Source organism: Diaporthe citri (assembly GCF_014595645.1).
Source record: "Diaporthe citri strain NFHF-8-4 chromosome Unknown scaffold_19, whole genome shotgun sequence".
Taxonomy (NCBI): Eukaryota; Fungi; Ascomycota; class Sordariomycetes; order Diaporthales; family Diaporthaceae; genus Diaporthe; species Diaporthe citri.
Window position 1 is genome coordinate 79,298 of NW_025064864.1, and position 20,630 is coordinate 99,927.

The 20,630-nt window shown below is 39.2% G+C and overlaps 4 protein-coding genes across 4 annotated transcripts; 2 read left to right on the forward strand and 2 right to left on the reverse strand.

Moving 5' to 3' along the window:
* Positions 1-1,311: 1,311 nt before the first annotated feature.
* On the forward strand, positions 1,312-5,172 carry INS49_005604 (uncharacterized protein; the record flags this gene model as incomplete). The annotated part of the gene is made up of 3 exons (XM_043166383.1): positions 1,312-1,555; positions 2,071-2,204; positions 2,263-5,172. 3 exons carry the CDS (start codon positions 1,312-1,314, stop codon positions 5,170-5,172), a joined length of 3,288 nt encoding a protein of 1,095 aa, XP_043016944.1.
* A 411-nt stretch (positions 5,173-5,583) lies between these two features.
* Positions 5,584-6,731, reverse strand: INS49_005605 (uncharacterized protein; the record flags this gene model as incomplete). Its single annotated transcript, XM_043166384.1, has 4 exons — positions 5,584-5,799; positions 6,182-6,343; positions 6,427-6,501; positions 6,618-6,731. The coding sequence occupies 4 exons, from the start codon at positions 6,729-6,731 to the stop codon at positions 5,584-5,586; spliced, it is 567 nt and encodes a 188-aa protein (XP_043016945.1).
* Positions 6,732-9,015: 2,284 nt separating this feature from the next.
* INS49_005606 (uncharacterized protein) lies at positions 9,016-9,387 on the forward strand (the record flags this gene model as incomplete). Its single annotated transcript, XM_043166385.1, has 2 exons — positions 9,016-9,167; positions 9,375-9,387. 2 exons carry the CDS (start codon positions 9,016-9,018, stop codon positions 9,385-9,387), a joined length of 165 nt encoding a protein of 54 aa, XP_043016946.1.
* A 1,820-nt stretch (positions 9,388-11,207) lies between these two features.
* Positions 11,208-12,693, reverse strand: INS49_005607 (uncharacterized protein; the record flags this gene model as incomplete). The annotated part of the gene is made up of 3 exons (XM_043166386.1): positions 11,208-11,653; positions 11,758-11,955; positions 12,060-12,693. The coding sequence occupies 3 exons, from the start codon at positions 12,691-12,693 to the stop codon at positions 11,208-11,210; spliced, it is 1,278 nt and encodes a 425-aa protein (XP_043016947.1).
* Between the last annotated feature and the right edge of the window lie 7,937 nt (positions 12,694-20,630).

Consider the following 20,630-nt stretch of genomic DNA (forward strand, 5'->3'; position numbering starts at 1 on the left):
GGGCGTCCTCGGGGATGAGGAATTTCTCGGCTAGGCAACCTCCTCTCGAATAATGTTCTTAGGGAGAACCTCACCTGGGATGACATGGGTGAGCACAACTAGACGAGCACATCGTAGACACACTAACATTTCCTCAGTTGTGAGAAACCTGTCCTTATGTAGTGTAATAGAATTCTCCCCAGAGTCGCCCGCGTTAGATTCCAATTTCAATGGTGGTGTGTGACTCGCAAAAGCAGCTGCCAGTGCGCAGTGCACTGGCTATCCTATATTCGTGATATGGTGACTCGATATAAACGGCTTCAAGTACATGACTTTGCTAGGTTATTTCAATTTCTTTGGCAGGGTATTCGAGTCGCAATACCCTGAATCCCTGCCGAAGGGTAATTGGGTCCCAAGTTGAATGGCGAATCCATAGCCGTCTGGGTGTGAAACGAGCCGTTCAAAGATTTTCTTACTTGAATGTTCTCATTGCATGCATTAGGTAAGCCGGGAATCATTATATGCAATATCCCACCATACAGCCAGCTGTACTGTGGGATGCAATAAACACCTCAATAGGTGTAAAGAATCCACGTGCTCCATTGGAAAGAGCTTTTGTGTTTTCCCCCCTTTGTGGTGTGGATAAACAGAACGTACTGACTGCTACCCACAGCAAGAGTCACCTTTGAACACATTCTGACTTGAGCTGCAGGTTGTGTCACATTTGTTGGTTGTGTTGCATAACCTTGGGCGAGGATGCAATCGACACTGCCCGTGCGGAACTTTTCTCCTCTGACTAGCTCTAAAATGATGTCTTGATCAGAGACGGGTATTGGACATCAAAAGGCGCAGTGAACGCAATGGGCTCTGTGACAATCGAGAGTGAGTACGTCTTGTCGAGTTTCACAATGAGACGGCGGGAAGCCCACTTGAGTGAGATCTGGTTGTGGGTCCATGTTGGGATCTTTTGCGTCGTAACATGCGGCTCCGAGTTGGCAATCAAGGGATTTCGATGGTCCACGTTGCTGGGCGACATCATCTTCACGAAGGTGCAGATCTAGGATCTGAGAGGAGGTGACGGATAAGTGGGCTAAGAGCCGTTGAGCCGTTGAACGGCGCCGTTGGTCGTCGGCGATGGCATCTGCCGCTTGCGGATCACGGTCTTAGTGCTTATTAGGGTAGTGCTTATGTAGGCGTTGGCAGCATCCCCGTTCTGTGGCGCAGGATGACTGTATACGACGTTTGCATAGTCTCGGCAGGGATGATCGCATGAAAGGTCCTGAACAAGACCAAGGTCCGGCAACACAGGGTCACATTACGCCTTTGCAATGCATGGATTGTCAGCCTCTAACTACTGCCGCTGGCCAGTCAAATTTGATCAATCAGGCGGTAGCGGCAGTGCCTACCAACTATGATGAAGACTACACGACCAACAGTAAAACTATGGAGCCAGATGTGACCAACATGCAGCGTCCAGAAGTGGATCAGCCTTCCAAGATTGGCCAACTGCATCCTGTAGCCATCCTCCTTAAAATCGTGTGGATCGTCCGCCGCCATACCCCGCGTGGAGAAGACAGTGGGTAGTTCCAACTCGATGAGTCCGAGTCACAAAAGTGAGATAGCCACTGTACGCAAATACACCCGTCACACACTCCAGTACTCGTATGGCAGTGAATGGAGGACACAGTGACTGGAGGGTACGTACTACGAACGTATGCTTTTTAAAAAGGTGCCCAGGGCTCCTTCTCCAGTCAAACTTACCCATACGCACAATTCGAATCTCAACAGTCGCGTATTTGCTAGACCCAATCTTTCGTGCAACAATTCGACAACCCTTCATGCTTAGATCGTCTTCCTTGGATTTCACTATGACCAATTGAAGTCACGAAACAAGTGGTTTTCTATCTTTATAATTCTATCAGAGTATCACAGCCTGGATCCTCACCATGGCTCGGTACGGCTCTCGTCTCTTGCCCACAGTCGTTGATGAGACAGCAAAGAGTCGTCCTCACCTCCCCTATGCTTATGTGCCTGTCAGTAGCAACGTGGGGGACGGTTTCAGAGCTGTGAGCTTCTCTGATGTTGCCACAGCTACGAATTACCTGGCCGCCTGGATCCAACAGAACTTGGGCACGAGCACTTCGTTCGAGACAATTGCCTACATGGGACCGGGAGATCTTCGCTACGTGGTCGTGTTTCTTGCTGCGGTAAAATGCGGGTACAAGGTAAGCAAGTGCTCCTGCCCTGTGACGTGGAAAGCGCACGCTGACCGTTCTCTCTCAGGTCCTGCTTACCTCGCCAAGGAACTCTGCCTGGATGAATGCATCTCTACTGGAGCAGACTCAATGCCGCCATTTCCTCTACACGAAGGAGGTAGAAGGCCTGGTCACCCCTTTACTGGAGCACAAGTCGGATTTGAACCTAGAGAAGATTAAAACCCTCGACGACATGGTCAGACCGGGAACACAGCATTTTGCCTGGAACAAGGAGTACGATGAGGCGAAGTGGGATCCAATCCTCATTCTTCACTCTTCGGGCTCGACTGGGGCGCCAAAACCTATTGTGATGAACCACGCAACGTTTGCCGTGGGAGACCACGACCGAAGCCTAACCACTGTCCCTGGTCGGGTGAATCAGAACTGGTCACTGTGGGACTTTCCGCAACAGGAGACGTTCTTCTCGCCGTTCCCGGCATTCCACCTCGCGGGCTTTTCCTCCATGATTATGCTGCCAATTTATTACCAAAACGCAAAGCTGGTGCTGAGCCCTCCATCTCGCCCTCCAACAGGCCATTTGGTCAGCGAGATCATGGACCATTTCAAGCTGAAGTCCATCTTCTGTCCCCCCATCGTTGCAGAGCAGCTGATCCAAGAACCGGACGGCATTGAAAAATGCAGGACCCTCAAATTTCTGCTCTACGCTGGTGGCCCTCTCTCTCAGACTGCTGGCGATGCATTGAGCAAAGTCACCGACGTGTGCCAATTCTACGGGTCAACCGAGACTGGCCCTATTCAGGCCTTGGTGCCCAAGCGGGAAGACTGGGCCAGTCTCGAGTGGCACCCCGTGCAGGAAGTCATGATGGAACCTTACGAAGACCAGATCTACGAGATGACCATGCGGCGAAATCCGAATCTAGTGAGCGTCCGCAGCCTGTCGGCCAACTTCCCGGATGAGGAGGTGTGGCACACGAAAGACCTCTTCCAACGAAACCCCACCAACCCAGGCTTGTGGAAATTCCACGGGCGTCTCGATGACATTGTTGTTTTGTCGAACGGAGAGAAGTTCAACCCCGTTCCCAGTGAAGTCCAGATATCAGCTCACCCGCTGGTCAATGGTGCCCTGATCATCGGACAAGGTCATCCGCAACCATGCCTCATCTTGGAACCAAAGGACCCGCAACATACCCCTGAGCATCTCGTGGATGCGGTCTGGCCAACCGTCGAGAAAGCAAATTCTCAGGCGCCTGGACAAGGCAGGATCACGCGGGATATGATTCTGATTTCCTCCCCATCGCGGCCTTTTAATAGGTCTCCGAAGGGCACCGTGGTCAGAGCTACAACCAGTCGCCAATACCAAGAGCACATCGACGAATTGTACAAGCGCGAAATTTCAAATAATCTTGAACATATCAGTCTCACCTCGACGGTCGATTTGGAAGTGGTGACCAAGTTCGTCGTCGAAGTCGTTGCGTCTGCTTTCCCCGGCCACGTTGCGCAGCCGACCGATGATCTCTTCGGATTGGGTCTCGACTCCTTGCAGACCATGGAGATAATAAAGCTCCTGAAGACTGGTATACGTTCAAAAGACAAGACGGCTGACATATCCTGGATCTCTTTGAGATACGTCTACCAGCATCCAACTATTGCTGAGCTGGCTCATGCTATTACTCTAGCCAGTTCCGAGGGAGGTATTCTTGCCTCCAATAATAAAGCCAATGGTGATTTACTCCAGAACCGGGTCCAGAAGATGAACGAAATGCTCGAAAAATACACCAACGATCTTCCGCCGGCCCCGGGTCAGGGTGAAGGGCTATCCGGACCGATGGCCAAGCTCCATGTCATCTTAACCGGCTCCACAGGTTCTCTGGGAACACAGCTGCTACTCAAGCTCCTTTCTGACGCCCGGGTGGTCCATGTTACCTGCCTGGATCGATCCCCCGAGGCCGCGCAGCGCATAACAAAGGCTCTCGAAACATGGTCGCCTGCCCCTGACATGGATTCGTCGCGTGTCTCGTTCCACCACGCGGACTACAAGAGCGCTGATTTCGGGCTTGAGCCTACGATCCTATCCGACCTCCGCGAGACGACCAACGTCATCATCCACAACGCCTGGAAAGTGGACTTCAACCACTCCCTCGACACCTTCGAGGAAACCCACGTCCGCGGCGTCCGAAACCTCATTGACTTCAGCGCCAGCAGCCCTAGGCGCCCGCGGGTCGTCTTTGTGTCCTCCATCTCCTCGGTCGGCGATTGGCCTGTGCTCGAGCCGGCGGCCAGTACCATTCCCGAGGCGCTGCCGCCGACGCTTGCCGCCGCCCAGGCTACGGGGTACTCGGAGTCCAAGGCTGTCGCTGAGCACATACTTGCTGCTGCTGCCGAGAAGAGCGGGATTGACGTCTCGATCCTTAGGGTCGGGCAGATCGCTGGCCCTGTCTTGCCGGGGAACGGCGCCAAGTGGAATGAGACTGAGTGGTTCCCCATCATGCTGAAGACCGCCAAGACGACGAGGAAGATCCCGGATGCGCATGCGCTGGGAGATATTGATTGGATTCCGGTCGACTTGCTCTCATCTGTCATTTGGGAATTGAGTTCGATATCTAAATCTCTCGTTGACGAGGCTGGGCTGTTGCACATTTTCCACCTGGTCAATCCAGCGCGCAGGCCATGGGCTGAGATGTTGTCAGCCATCAAGGCCGGGCTGGGAGGAAGCGAGCCTTTGCAAGATGTCTCCATGGCAGACTGGATTTCCGATCTCGAGCAGACGGATCTGACTAACAAGGACGAGGTGGTATCAAAGCCAGCCGTGAAGATATTGGACTTCTTCAGGGGCGTTGGAGACAGACAAGGAGTCACAGTAGCCAACGGGATTGCCTTCTCTACGGAACAGGCGAAGACGTCAAGCAAAGTCATGCTTGGGCTCGATCCAGTGAAAGATGAATGGCTTCTCAAGTGGATTAGGGACTGGGGCCTCTAGTGGTCTGTACCGACCTCCTGATAGCTTGGCAGGCCTTTTGATACGGATAATATACTACCATCTTCGATTTTCTATCAGTTACCTCCCTCACTGTTGCCAAAATCGCTCAAGAGGTATGATGCCTGAGGACATGAAAACAATGCATACAGTGTCTCGAAAGCCCGATTGCTCTATACATTCTAGGATACATACTTTACTCCTGAGTGTTCCAAATTTTTCTCGCAACAGAAACCACACTTGCAAAAGACAGGAGACCCAGCTTCTAAAGATTTTTCCTATATCATTGAATATTAAAAAGCCGTCGATCCCTGGAGAAAACGTGCTACAACGAGGCGAGGTCCATCTATGTGCTTACTACCAGCTTACCAACCTCAGGGCATACTTCTCAGGTTCCCGGAAGTTTATCGTGACCTACGCCTTGCTCTCCTGTGTCCAGTCCCAGATCCGTTTTCGGGTGTCTTCCGGGCTTTCGCCCTTGAGCGGAATCGCCTCCACTCTGTACAATCGCAACACGTATGACATGACGGCCACGAACTCGACCTGGGCAAACTTCTTGCCGGGACAGTTGCGCGCCCCCAGCGACCACGGGAAGAACAACTCCTTGGCAACAGGTAGCGGCGCGACCTCCTACGAATCAAGGATGCTGCCTAATTTGCCGCTTTTTATTTCGCTGTCAGAGGAGTTGGCCGACTCGGACGAGATTGGGGAGGACCGGATCCAGCGCGTTGGGCGGAATTCCTCGCTGTCCGCGCCCCAGTACTCAGGCAGCATGTGCACAGCGAGGTTGGACATGTGGATTTCAGAACCTTTGGGGACGAAGATCGTACCGCCATCCACACGCAAAGTCTGACCTTCACCCAGCACGTCTTTTTCCATTTCGACTTGGACTGTAGAGGCGCAACATCTCGCACTGGATGGTCAACAGATTAGCGGACCAGTATCACAGTCAACCATAGCCGTCCCAAACAGAGCGTATGACAGCTTCATGACCCACAGAGAGAAAACATACCATGAACGCCAGGCAATGCTTGAGTCTGTAGAAGTACTGCTCACACTCGAGGGTCGACGAATGCAGTGCGGAGGTGCCGTAGACGTGGTCCACCTCCTCTTGGATCCAGCCCTGCAATTCCGGTTCGACCGAGACTTGAGTATGTGAAAACAGTAGTTCAAGCTGTGGGCAGTAGTTTCGTGGCCTGCGATATCGTAGTCGAACATGTTTGCAAAGATCTCATCATCGGACAGACCTCCTCCCACACCGGCGTCCATTTTCCCGGACTCGCCGCCCGCACGGGATGGTTCGGCTAGCTTCTCCTGGCGCATCTCGTCGGACTTCGCAATCATCGCACCCACGACCCCAATCCAAACGGCAACTTGAGCAATAGTGGTCCAAGCAGGGGCGACAGCACAAGCCAAGGAAGGCTTCTGCTATTGACCGGGCTGCTGACGATGGGTATTCCCTTCTTCTTCGCAGCGCGATAGTGTTGAGCGAAGGAGAAGATGCTGCTGATCAGGCGGAACACGGGCCCTGCGAAGAGCAACAGGATCCATATTGGCCACATTTCGGGAAGATCGATTCCTGAATATCCTCGACACTGATTGTGAAAAAACCGCGCGGTAATTCGATTTCTATGTCAACATCAAGTATCTAGATAGGGACAATCATGCTAACACTTATGAACGATGGAAAACGAGGAAAGCACGTGCGGTTGTCCTCGGTGAGCCTTTTTAGAGCACTCGGAAGCTTGGGGCCAAGAAGATTAAGGGCGGGCATCGAGGTTAACAGCTACGTAGCAAGTGGGGAGAGCATATTTCACTGAAACCCTATTTGCCTTTTTGACCCCCGTATTCGCACGGTGCCTGGAAGTGCCTCTCGCATTCACTTTCTCAGTGGCACTCCTTGCAATCAATCAATGAAGGCTGTGACGGTCGGTCCTTTGAGAATGCCGAGTCCATCAAAATTATTGACCGAAATGCTATCAAGGATACGCAGCGCTCAGAACCAGGACAGCCAGGTTGTCATACGATATTGGGTTCCCTCCTCCACCACCTTGGTATTTCTTCGTCGGACAGGCTGGATCAGAAGGCAAGATGCAGACCGCTCCATGTGAGACTTAGTTTCAAACCTAAAACAACCTCAACTCGCACATGGCGGGGCAAGTCCGATGTGCACCCTGAACCGGATAACGGGGGGACACAGGTAGGATTTTGGTGATGCCCAAATCGTTCTCACAACATGAAATCGGGTTATTAGTGCCTAAGCAAATGTCCAGGGAAAAAAAGCAAACGAAGAATATTCCAGAAACAGGGTTGCCTTTCGTGTAGTGATACTTATCAGGAGATTCACCTGCTAAAATCGAATGAGCGACATCAGCGTTGCCCTGTCTTAGATAGGTTGTTGGGCAATTTTCTCAATCAGCTGCGCTTGGTCTTTAGCGAGCGACAGGTCCTTATAGTTGAAAAATGAGTTCCGCAGTAAAGGGTCGTAATCGTAGCCTGGGACCAGTGAGTCTGTTCTTTGAATCAGGAAGCACAGCAGTGGCAGCTTATGAAAGTTGGAGCTTCTGTTCGAATTTGGAAGATGTCCCAGACCCAGGCGGCGTATTTTGCGACTCTGCCTGTTCTCCCTGAATGTTGTCCAAGGCGAGGCGAGTCTTCGTGGCATGTCAAGGACCACAAGAGTGCAGCGGTTGGGGACGGCTGTCTCGACCGCACCTCCATCATCAGCTGGGCGGCCTCCAACCACGGCATACCAATACTGTCTATGGATATTCGGCGACCATGAACCATCGGACTACATTTAACTCGCAATATGCCGCTGCTTCCGAAGATTTCATGTTGTAAGCACCGAGGCTTCAGACTCCCAAGTCTCGGCATTCAGTGATGCAGCCTCTTCGGGGGTCCAAGAAGGCCAACAGAGTATACTGTGACATCATCAGGAACACGTATGACACAGAGTTTTATATTCCTCAGCAGCGCTTATTCCCAGTACGACACCAAAGAATCGCGGGTGTTCACAGCTGAGAAGCTGATGAACCCCGGCGCTATCACCGTTTGATTCGCTCGTCTCATCTCAGCGACGCATCCGGGAGTATGTGAGGAATCCAACGACAAGATGGGTGGTAATATTGGCATAGCACCTGACTGCATAGCCTTTGGAAGCCTTGCACTTTTATGTGTTTGGGGGCTAGAGGCAGGCGGCACCGTGAGCGCTCTTCCCCACAATGCCATCTTACTGAGCCTCAAAACTCAGCTCGTGCAACACCGCTAACGCTATTCAGACCTGTCAGCGATTTCCGGGACCTTTTCAAAAGCCGGCGCTTACATGGTGTTCTACTCATCGCGGGACGGTAAGTGCGGAATTGGCGGATTGTGGTGTGTAAGACATATCCAGATATGGACTATGTGTGCCGAAAAGGGTAGAGTTGCCCAATGTACCTTACTCAGTTGGTTGCTTAGTTGGTATACGTCACACCAATAGTGTACCAGTAAGAAAAATGTCCAACCCGAGTTGAGAAATCCATTGAGAGGCATTGCATTGTAGATGTGGTTGTCTACTCCGTCCTCACCGACATCCGACGTTGAGTGAGCGGTCAGCAAACCCAAGACAATGACGAGCCCACGAGTCTGGTTGTAGTCCGAGAACCCAACACACCGGAGGGTCCATCAGACGATGTGAGAATAATGCGCCTTCTGGGGTTGAGCACAAACAATATAAAAGCCGTGCCTCGTCCACGTCTAGTTTTCCCATCGACTCATTCCTCAACTCATCAATCAACCATCTGAGACTTGCTTCACATCAAAACCAACAACAAAAACACCAATCCTCCTCCAAAAAACTTCAAAATGTACTTCACTCGTGTCCTCATCGCCGTCGGCCTTCTGGCCACCTCCTCCCTCGCTTGCACCCCCGGCGAGTGGGGCTGCGGCAACCAGAACGGCGTCCAGGGTCCCGACGGTGCCGTCTACGTCTGCAACTCGTCTGGCAACTGGGTCCTGTCCGCCCAGTGCAGCAGCAGGACCTGCTGCCAGATCAGCGACGACCACAGCAACGCCCACTGTATCTGCTAAAGCAGTGCGAGATGTACTGTCCTTGAATCACGGACTTACTGGTGGGTGTTCACCCCCTTCCCTTGAGCGTCTCGCTCTCGAAAAACCCGCATGTCTTTCAAGTGACTCAAGCTGACCAGTTTGTACTATTACAGGAGAGTGGCCTGATCAACCATTATTCCAGTGAGAATCTGCAAGGACGGGCGGCGCATAGGGGAAGAGCTCTCGCGGTTCAATACCATGGTATGGGGGGTTGGCAGTTGGGTAAGGGTGGAGCGTTTGCCAGAGTCATTTCTGTTGTCTCAGATTGTGTGCTAGGGTAGATCTTCAGCCTTTATGATGGAATAATAACGCTCGTTTAACCAATTGTGGAAGGGGGCCAGCGTCTCGGAGCGTCAGAGGCACTGCTCTGAAAAACACAAGAAGTGAATAATAGACTAACAGAATGTTCATCAAACGGGCGTCCAAGATCACGGCGGGCCTGTCGTCTGCTGAACGTGGACACCATACAATTCGATATATACATCGAGCATGTTTTACGCGGGAGTGAAGTCAACGTATCAGCAAGACCTATTAACACTATGTCATACAATTTGGAGAGCTCCAAATATGCGTGATGGACGCAGGCCTGCTTGGAATGCTGATAATCCTGAAAGATTTAAGTGAATGTCGTTGGCAGCCACACGCTCCCGCGGTCTCTTTCACGGTTTTCGAATGAAAGTGACACTCCAAAACTCTCTTCCCGAGGTAGCGGGGCGCATACTTAATTCAAATTCAATCGGTTAGGAGTAAAAGCTCGACACCTATGATATGTGGGAAAGGTGTAGCCCGGTCATGTCCAGGAACACGTAAAACCTGGGGCGGGAACCTGTCCAAGGCCGCAAATCATTAAAGATATCCCCGGATCACGGTCTCAAGTGACCAGGGTGTTCTTGTCGCACTGGGATACTGGGGCTAACAAGTTGGGATGCGGATTCGGACAATCAAGCATCTTGCTGCCATCGCGCTTGCACGTGCCGACTGATGCTATATGCGAGTAGCCATAATTTACGGGAAAATTTGTGAACGCTCATTGTAACTGCACGATCAGGTCATATTTAACTGCTTTCTGTTTTCCTTGTTAACTTACTTCGGGCTGCTTGGTGTGGACTAGGGTTAGGGTTAGCACGCCTACAATAAATACAATCTGTTCAAAGGCTACAGTCTTGACTACACGACAGCGAAATTGATCTTCACATGGATGAGCTTTTTTTCTATAACAGAAAGCCTGTGTCACTATTGTATGCGGATGCGCAACAACATTGGTGGGGAGGCGCAGATGCTGACGCCACGAACCTGTGCATCACCACTCGAGAGTTCTCTTCTGATTGGGCATTCCCTTCTAGTCAGGGAACACAGCAGGCTCTTTACCCACACCGGTTACCACAGAGGGCACAGCCTCCACTATTGATTCAGCTTGCATAAAAGCCCAACCTCCATCTTAACGTTCCGCTTGGATTGAGGGAGCCTGTATAACACAAGCTCTAGTTTCCCCAACTTTTCCTTTCAACTGTCCGCGTATCCGCGCACAGTCACTCAGACCTGCTGGGCGGTGATACAACCACCCTTTCGTTTGCGTCGTACTCTGCCCCGAGCGACCCACTTCGAACATTGCACTGCACAGATACTGAAGAAGCTTTCCTGACATAGCGGTATTCCTTTTGGCACCATACCGGTAGAATACCCAAAAACACTTCCCAGATGAGCCCAAGCGGCGACCCGTCCCAATGGCAGACCCTTTATCCCTCGCCGCGAGTCTCGCAGGTCTCGTATCGCTTTGCGACACCGTCTTCCGTCACGTCTACAAATATGTTAATAATATGTCAACTCGGCACCAACTATTTAAACATGCTGCATTTATAGGATAAGCTATCATCCCTAGTTAATGCGATTTTCATTCTACCCACAAATGTAATATAGCTCCACTGCACATGTCGACATACTAAACTCTACCCCTTATGGGGCGCGCGCATTTTGCCGACTCCTTCCTTCCACTCGACAAAGAGGCCCTCCCTCACCTCGCCGTCGACGCCGCCGAGCGCGCCCGTTGTGTAGAAGCCCAGCATGCGCTTGACGCGGTCGGACAGCTTGGGCCAGACGTCCTTGCGCAGCGACAGGAAGTTGTTCTCCTGCTGCCGGATGAAGGAGCGCATGAAGAAGAGCAGGATGACGGGGCGCTCGCCGGCGGCTTCGCGGTTCGGCCCCGTCGCGTGCCACAGCCGGCTCTCGAACACGAGCGCCGACCCGGCCGGTGCTGCCGCCGCCGCCGTCCCCTCTACCGTGAAGATGTCTGGCGGCGCGACCTGCCCCAGGTGAGACCCCGGGTACACGCGCGTCCCGCCGTTCTTCTCGGTCACGTCCTCCAGGTAGAACATGATGTTCATGCCAAAGGCCACTAAGCATCACATTAGCCCTGCTACGGAGCCCAAAGTGTTGTACTCCGGAACATTTCAAAACATGAAAGACGGGGACCCGTAGCAGGAGAAGAACGGTACTTACGGTCGCGGATCGGCGGCTGCACGGCCACCTGGTCCGTGTGCAGCTGCATGGGCAGGTTGCCCGGCCGCGCAATGTTGGCCGTGTACGTCGTGATGATGGCGTGCTCGCCCAGGAACCACGGTATCATCTCGTCGATGATGGGGTGGTTGAGCAGGTCCAAGAAGTCCTCGCCCTTGTTCACCAGAGTCCAGAGCCGCTCTGATGGTGGCATTAGTCTTGCTACGGATGCTAAAGTGTTGCATTCTAGAACATTCCAAAACGTGAAAGACGAGGTTCCGTAGCAGGAGGAGAATGGTTCTTACGGTTCGGGCCCTGGGGGCCGCCGTCCATCTGCGCGATGCCCGCTTCACGCTCGCCTGCGGCCTGTTCCTGTACGGCCTTCTTCATGATGGCGCACTGTTCGGGCGTCAGGACGCTCTTGACAAGACCGTATCCGAACTCCTTGATATCTCGCTTGACCTGCTCGATGTCCTCAGTTGGCTTTGGCAGCCTGACGAATGCATCAGCATGCTTCGGCGGCACAGGAGGGTTCGGAGTCACCAGATCGGCAAACTTGATAGCCACGGGGATGCTCCCCGAGGGCATGGATGCCTGGTTGAAGAACGCATCTTTGAAAAGCCCGTATCGTGGCTCAAGCTTGCCGTCGTAGAACTGTGCAATGTACTCAGGCTTGATGTTTAGCTTCGTGTCAGGCTCGTCCTTGGTCGAAGCAAGGATAGACGCGGTGCCAGATCGTGCGTCGATGAAAAAGGGCGGGTTGTCCCCAAAGCTGATCTGAAGCAGAGCCTTGAGCTCACCAAGAAGTGGGAGCTTCTCCTTGATAATCTCATTTGCGCGTGAGACATCGGCTTCGACTTTCCTCGCGAGGTTGCTGTATGACTGCCCGCTGAAGTCCAAACCTGGAGTGAAGGTCTTTCCGGGGGCGACACCGGCCATCGTCGTTATTCTGGCTTAATGTACTATGCGCGTAAGACAAAGTACAAGGGTGGCTATTGCTGATTATATGTGTGTATATGGCAGAGGAACATTGGAGTCCGTGTCACTGAAGGAGCAAGTGTAGGGGGAAAGTGTCCCAAGAGGGCACCAGTGTTGACGAACACAAAATGTGGGATGTGTGCGGGTGCGGATGCCAACGGTCATGTCAACCATTTCCTTCGGGAGCTACTATGGCCGTATTTCTAATGCGATGGGAGGGGAATGCATAATCTATGTAGTGCTACCGATTAAAATGGTGGTTGGTGTCCATCATACGACCCCCTAGGGTCCCATTTGTGCCCACGTAAGTACATATAGCCATTACCATTTCAGGCGAGGTAACATTATCATACAATCTGGCTGGGGAGTGTACAAATAACTAGCAATTCTGGGGAGTCCCCACTATTCTCTAGATGTTCTTCCAGTAATAATTCTTGGTAAGAAAGACCTCGCAATCCTCGTAGCCAATTAGGTCCTCTCGGACAGGGGAACATTTGGCATGTTCAAGAGTTACTACATGGCCAGAAGCATGGAGCTGCATGCGGTGCCTCGCGCTGCATGTGCGGGGACTCTTTTGCTGACGGTGGGACCACGACCAGTGATCATCGTTGTGCTATTCACCTAGATCACGAAGCGCCTCTATCAGGGGGTTCTGCAATAAGAGGGTTGTATTCGGTTTCTAGTTATAGTTCTATCTAAGTTTATGCCAAAGGGCCAAGGGGCCAAGGACTACCTATTAATACCCATAAGGGGTTTATGCAATGCTCCTTCCTTACAATCTACCCCCTTTAAAAAATAGCAGCGCCCTTGCAGTTAATAAATAATGTTAAAAAGTATATTTAATAAATTAATTATCTTATATTTTATCTTTTAAGCAAAGTATTAAGCTTAAATTATCTTTATCTTTTTTATAATTTTTATTTTTATTCTTTAAATTATTTAAATTATTTTAAAATTTATCTTATAATTTATTATATTCCTTATAATTAATTACTTTTATATTTTTATTTAATTTAAAATTATTTATAAAAAGTTTTAATTTAAAAGTATATTTATTATTAAATAATTTAATAATAATATTTATAATATTTTAAATAATAAAAAAGGCATTAAATTTATTTATAATTATTTTAATAAATAAGATATAATAATTATTTTTTAAAATATTAATTTATTTATTTTTTTTAATTAATTATTTTTTTAAGTTAATAATATATATAATATTAAGATTAAGCTATATTTAAAATAAGTTTTATTAAATTTTTAATTTAATATTTTTTAATTATAATTTTATAATTTAAGCTTATTATTTATTAACTTTAATAATAAATTTAATATTTTTTATTTTATATTACTTATACTTTTATTATTTTATTAAAAATAAGGGCATTATTAATAGAAAATATAAATAAATATTAATATATTTTATTATAAGCAAGAAAAGTAATATAAATTAATAAATTATTATATTATTAATTAAAGATATAATAAGTTATAAAAATATATTAAACTTTATCTTTTTTAAATTATATTATAAACTTGCTATAAGCATTATATTAAATTTTTTTTAATTAATTTTGTTTAATAAATTATATTTTTTAATTTAAAATAATATAATAAAGATATTAAAATTCTTATTAAAAGAGTAATTATTAAAGAAAAGTAGTTTTTTAAGTAGGTTTTCTTTAATTTTATTATATATAAATTTAATAGCTTTAGCATTTTTATTAAAATTACTTTTATTTAAAAATCTTTTAAATTTAAATTAAGATTTAGCTTAAAAAGAAAAAATATTATAATTTATTATATTAAATAAATATTATAAAAAATATAATAAAATTAAGGCTTTTTTAATTAATTAATGTATTTTTATATTTATATAAAAAAGATATTAATTAAATTTTTTATTAATAATATCTTATAATTTATTATAAATATATATTTATTACTTATATTTTTTCTTTTTATATCTTTTAATAAATTATAAAAGCTTTTTATTATATTCTTATTTTTATATTAAGTAAATAAGGATAAGAAAATTTATAGCTTTATTAAGTTTATTAATTTTAATATTATTAAAATTAAAAATTATTTATAATATAATATATAAGTTTTTTATAGTAATTATTAAATTAACTTAATTATCTTAATATATAATATTATTAATATTTTTAATTTAAGGCTTTAAATTTTAAAAAAGATTTATAGCTTAATAATTTACTTTAAATTTATGTTATTTAAGTTTATTTTTAAATAGCTTTTTACTTTTATTTCCTTTTATTATTATTACTAATAATAAGCTTAAATTATAAAGCTATTTTAAGTATATCTTTTATTAAATAAAGATAAATAAAAAAATAAAAAGAAAAAAGAAGTTTATAATTCTTAAAAAAGAATTAAAATTATGCTTTAAGTAATGCTATATTTATCCTATTTTTTTATTTAAAGTTTTTAAGTAAATATTATTATAAATCATTATAATAATTATTAATAATAGTTATTAATAATAGTTATTAATAATAGTTATTAATAGTAATTATTAATAGTAATTATTATATTAAGTTTATAATAAATAATTATTTATAAGTAAATTTATTAAGTAGTAATTATATATTAAGTTTTAATTATAATAAAGTTATTAATGCAGTTGCGAAATCTTCCGCTGCGCCAAAAGGGAGAGGGACCCACTGGTTGCCTAAGGGGCTCTTTTGCAGGCTTATTAAGAGCTTAATAAAGGCCTACTACGCTAGGCTTCAGGGGGTACTGCATTAAATGCCTCCCGTAAAATAACTAAGAAATTATCCGCGATTAAGCTATATAGCGCGCCTTTTAAGGGGTTGCCCCCTATAGCTTATATTTTATTACAGGCCTCCTTATAGCTAGGTCTTTTTATATTAAATTAACTATGCACCATAGCTAGGGATTAAACCTAGGGCTCTTGCATTGCTAATGCGGTGCTAAACTAATTACATAGTAAGTTTCTAGGTACGGTCCCGCTTCTTTTAATGTAAACGGATAGTTATAGCTATTATTTAATGCAGTTGCGAAATCTTCCGCTGTGTTAAAAGGGAGAGGGACCTATTAGTTGCCTAAGGGGCTCTTTTGCAGGCTTATTAAGAGCTTAATAAAGGCCTACTACGCTAGGCTTCAGGGGGTACTGCATTAGTTATTTATTCTTAAAATTTAAGTCTTAATTTAATATATTTAATAAAATATTTTATATCCTTTAATTTTAAGTATTATTAATTAATTATGCATTTTATATAATCTTTAATTTAAATAAATTTAATTTAAGGTATATCTTAATTAAATAAATTTAAAGAATATAGCTTAAGGTAATTAATAAAAATAATATTATGCTTTAACTTTTATATATATAAAAAATTAAGTTAATATATAAAATGGCTAATCCTTTTTATAACTTTAAAAAAGCTTGCATATTATAATTTATATTTATAGCTAATATTTTATAAAATTTTATATTCTTTATATAATTAAAGTAATACTTATATTTTAACTTTAAAGAATTATATAAAATATTATTTATTAAAGTATGCTTTTATTATTATTATTATAAGTATTAAGGCGTTATATATATAAATATAGCTTTAAGGAAAATTTAGCAATTAATAAAGCACTTAATTTATAATAATATTTAAAATATTATTTAAAGTAAAGCTTTTAATAATTTTATTTAAGAAAATCTTAATTACTTAAGATTTAATATTATAATATTTAAATTATATTTATAGCAAAGTATTTAATTATTTTTATAAATTATTAAAACTATAAATAAAGTAGCAAAGCATAAATTTAATAATTTATATTATTCTTTTTAATTAATTATTAATTTATAAATAATATATAATTATATAAAGCAGCTTTATTTTAAATAATTTCTATATTAATAATTAAATGCTTAATAGGAATTTAAAATCTTAATTTAAAAAGATAACTTTTAAATAACCTTAATTATTTTAAAGTAAATATTATAATAAAAAAAAGGCTTATTTTATAACTTTTTATATTAATTTTCTAAGCATTAGCAATAAATTCTTTAAGAATTTATAAATTATTAAGAAAATATAATTATAGCTTTTTATTAAGGGAAGTTTAAAAATAAAGTTTATTATAATTTAATAATATAAATATAATAAGCTAAGCAATAATTATAAGCTCTTATAAGCTTTATATCTTTTAATATTAAAAACTTAATAATTAAGGTAGCAATAAGTAAATTTATATAACTTAAAATGCAATCTTTTAATATAAAAAGGCTGAAGAAATTTACTAAATTAAGCATAACCATAATAATTATTTATATAAGCAAATTTTAAGATTTTAATTATATATAATTAAAAAATATAAAAATAAAGAGTTTTATCTTTATTTAATATTTTTTAAATAAGGTTAAAGCGGATTTTAAATAAAAAAACGGCTTTATTCTTATAAAAAGCATCATTTCATTATATTATATTTAAAATTCTTGCTTATTAAGGGTTTATTTAATAGCTATCTTAAAAATGCTTATAAAAATTAAGAAATATTTTAATATATATATTTTTATTTTATAAATTTAATTTTAAAAATATTATAAGGGCCATTAAGCATATTTCTAAGAAAAATAATTAATATTTATCTTAATTATTTAAGAAAATATTTAATTTATTATCTTTAATTAATAATAATACATTTAGTAATAATATATATAATAATATATTTAATATAATATTCTTTCTTCTTAATTTATATAATAAATTAATTTTAAAAGCGTTAATATATTTAAAGGCATGAATTAATCTTTTATTATTTATTAAAGCTATAATAAAGTTAATAATATTAAATTATTTAAAAAAGGCAAGGATTATTAAGTAATTTATATAAATTATAAAATAATGCTTAATAATATTAATTTAATATTAATATTTTTAAGTACTTATATATAGCTAAAAAGTTTTATTTTTATAGCTTAATATTAGCGTTTTATGGAAAATAAAGTATAGCTAAGGTATATAATTATTTTAATTAAAGTTTATAATAAGTATATAATAATATAGCTATTTTTTATAAGTTTCCTTATAGTTAAGTCCGCTATATAATAAACTTATACTTTAATTTTAAATATAAATATATTAAAATTAATAAATAAACGCCTTTTTAAATTAAAGTATATAATAAATATAAACTTAATTCAGTCTTATTTTATAGTATTAAAAGCAGCTTTCTTTATATTGCTAAGCAAGATAAATATAATTTATTTTATTTAATTTTCTTAAGCTATTTTACCCTTTAGCTTTATTAAGGCATTTAATTAATAAAAATTTATCTTTTATTATTTAAAAGGCTTAATCTTTATTATAAAATGCAAAACATTATATCTTATATAGCTTATAAGGTTAATAAAATATTCTAAATTCTTTAATAAATAAAAAAATTCCAAGGCTTTAATAACCTTTAAATATTTTTTAATTATAAAAAGGTTAAGAAAATTAATATAATAATTAAGCATAATAGCTATTAATATTATAAAATAAAATTTTTTTAAGCTTATTAAAATATTCTTTTATTGCAATTAATTAAAAATTAAATAAATATTATTAATATAGTTTTATAAGGAGCTATTAATAGCAATAACTATATTATTAATATATGCTTTAATAAATATATTTTTAAAAAGCCAATCCATTTATTATTATATATAAGTTAAGCTGCTATAATATATTATAATAGCATAATTAAATATAAATTATTTATAAGCTATTATAATAATAAATATTTATTAAGATTTAAAATAAATTTACTATTAATAAAAGAAAGCAATAATATTAAGAATTATAATATATTTTACATTTATAATCTTTAAAAGCATTTAATTTTAGCTTTTCATAAGGTATATATTAAAAACCAATATATAATTTAATTTTTAAATATTAATTATCATGCAACCTTTTTAAATACCATTTAATATTATTTATTAAATAATAAATATAAAGAAAGAAAAGGGAATAAATTAAATTATTTATTTAATTTTTTCAGCAACTTATAATTTATTTAAAGTTTTATTAATAACCTTAGCATCCTTTAAGGTTATAAGGTAAACTTTGCACTTTTTTAAAATCATATCTTGCTAATTTTGCTTAAAGCAAACTTTAAGCTATTTATCTTATAAAGCTTTAGCTTAACCTTTATTTTTAAAGATATTTATATTTTTATTAAGAAAACTTAAGAACTTATCTTAATTAATAGGGTTTAAGTTAAAAAATACATTAATGCCTATTAAGATATATATTTAAAAGTTATTTAACGGCATTATTTTTAAACGTTAAGAATTTAAAAATTTATAAAAGGCTATAAATATAACTTTATTATCTTTATTAATGGCATAAATTTAGCATTATAAGTTTAAAAAATATAAGTATTTTATAAATTTTTTATTAAATATAATAATAAGCTATTTATTTCATTTTTAATAATTATATAAGTTAAATAAATATTTATAAAGAAAGCATAAGCGCTAAATTAAGTTAATGTAAAAATAAATATTAAATCTTAAATATTATTAATATATAAGCAATATTTAATAAAGAAATAAATAGCTAATTTAGGTAATATAATAATATATTATATAGTAAATACCCTAGCCTTTATTAAGCGGCTATAATTTCTTATTTTTATAAAAATTTAAATATAATAGAAATTAATATTAATATATTCTTTTAAATTAATAATATTAAAGCCCTTTAATTCTATAATATTTATATTAATAAATATATTAGCCTTTAAGTTTTTAATTATAAAGACTTTATAAATAAATAAAATAATTACTATAATTCCGTAATTAATATATTTTCTTAGGAATTATAATAATATAAATATATAATTATATAACTTATAAATTTTTATTTTAAGTTTATATAATTATAGCGAAAATACATATTTATAAATTAATAAAAGGGAATAATTTTATTATAATCATTATTTATTTATCATTATTTAATTATAGCTAATATTGCTATAAATATTTAATAATAATTTAAATAATAATTAAATAAAAAAATATAAATAAATTTAAAAGTAAAAACTAAATCCTATCTTAAGTTTTAAATTAACCCTTATTAGCAATTAAATTACCTCCACACCCCTTGTAATATTTAATGGAATACTAAGGCCTTTTAGTTTTTTACTAGCTGCTTTAAGGCATTTTTTAATACGTTATTTAAGCCTTAATTATTTAATAAGCTAATAATTTCCGCCTTAATTATAAAAGCTATTAATATTTATCTTTATTAAAGTTAAGGCTTTTTAAAATAAATAAAGTAAATATAATTTATTAATAAGTTATTATTATAAAAATGCTTAATGCAATAATAATAAATAAATAATAATAATATTAATATATTAAAAAAAGCAATATTTAAATAATTATTATAATTATTAATAAAAAACGCCTCTTTAAAGGAATAATTAAAAGCCTTAGCGGCTATATTTATAAAAAACTCTTTATTTAAGACTTCCTTAATTAAAGATAATTAATATATAGGCATATTAAGTTGCTTTATAAAATCTATAAACTCGCTATAATAAGCTTAATAAGGCTAATTTCATTAATATAATTTAATAGTAAATAGGGCTTATAAGGCAAGTAAGTAATAATTCTTTAAGACAAGCTATTATTAATAATTTCTTAACTATAACTATTATTAAGCAAGTTATTACTATTTATCCTATTATTAATATTATATAGTATATTAATTTAATAATAGCTAAGATTAATTATATTTAACATTCTAAATCTAGCCTTAATTAGCTAATTAAATTAATAGTTAAAATTAATTCTAGGTTTAATTAGCTATATATAATTAATTATATTATAAAAAAGCTTAAAGTAGTTATGCTTA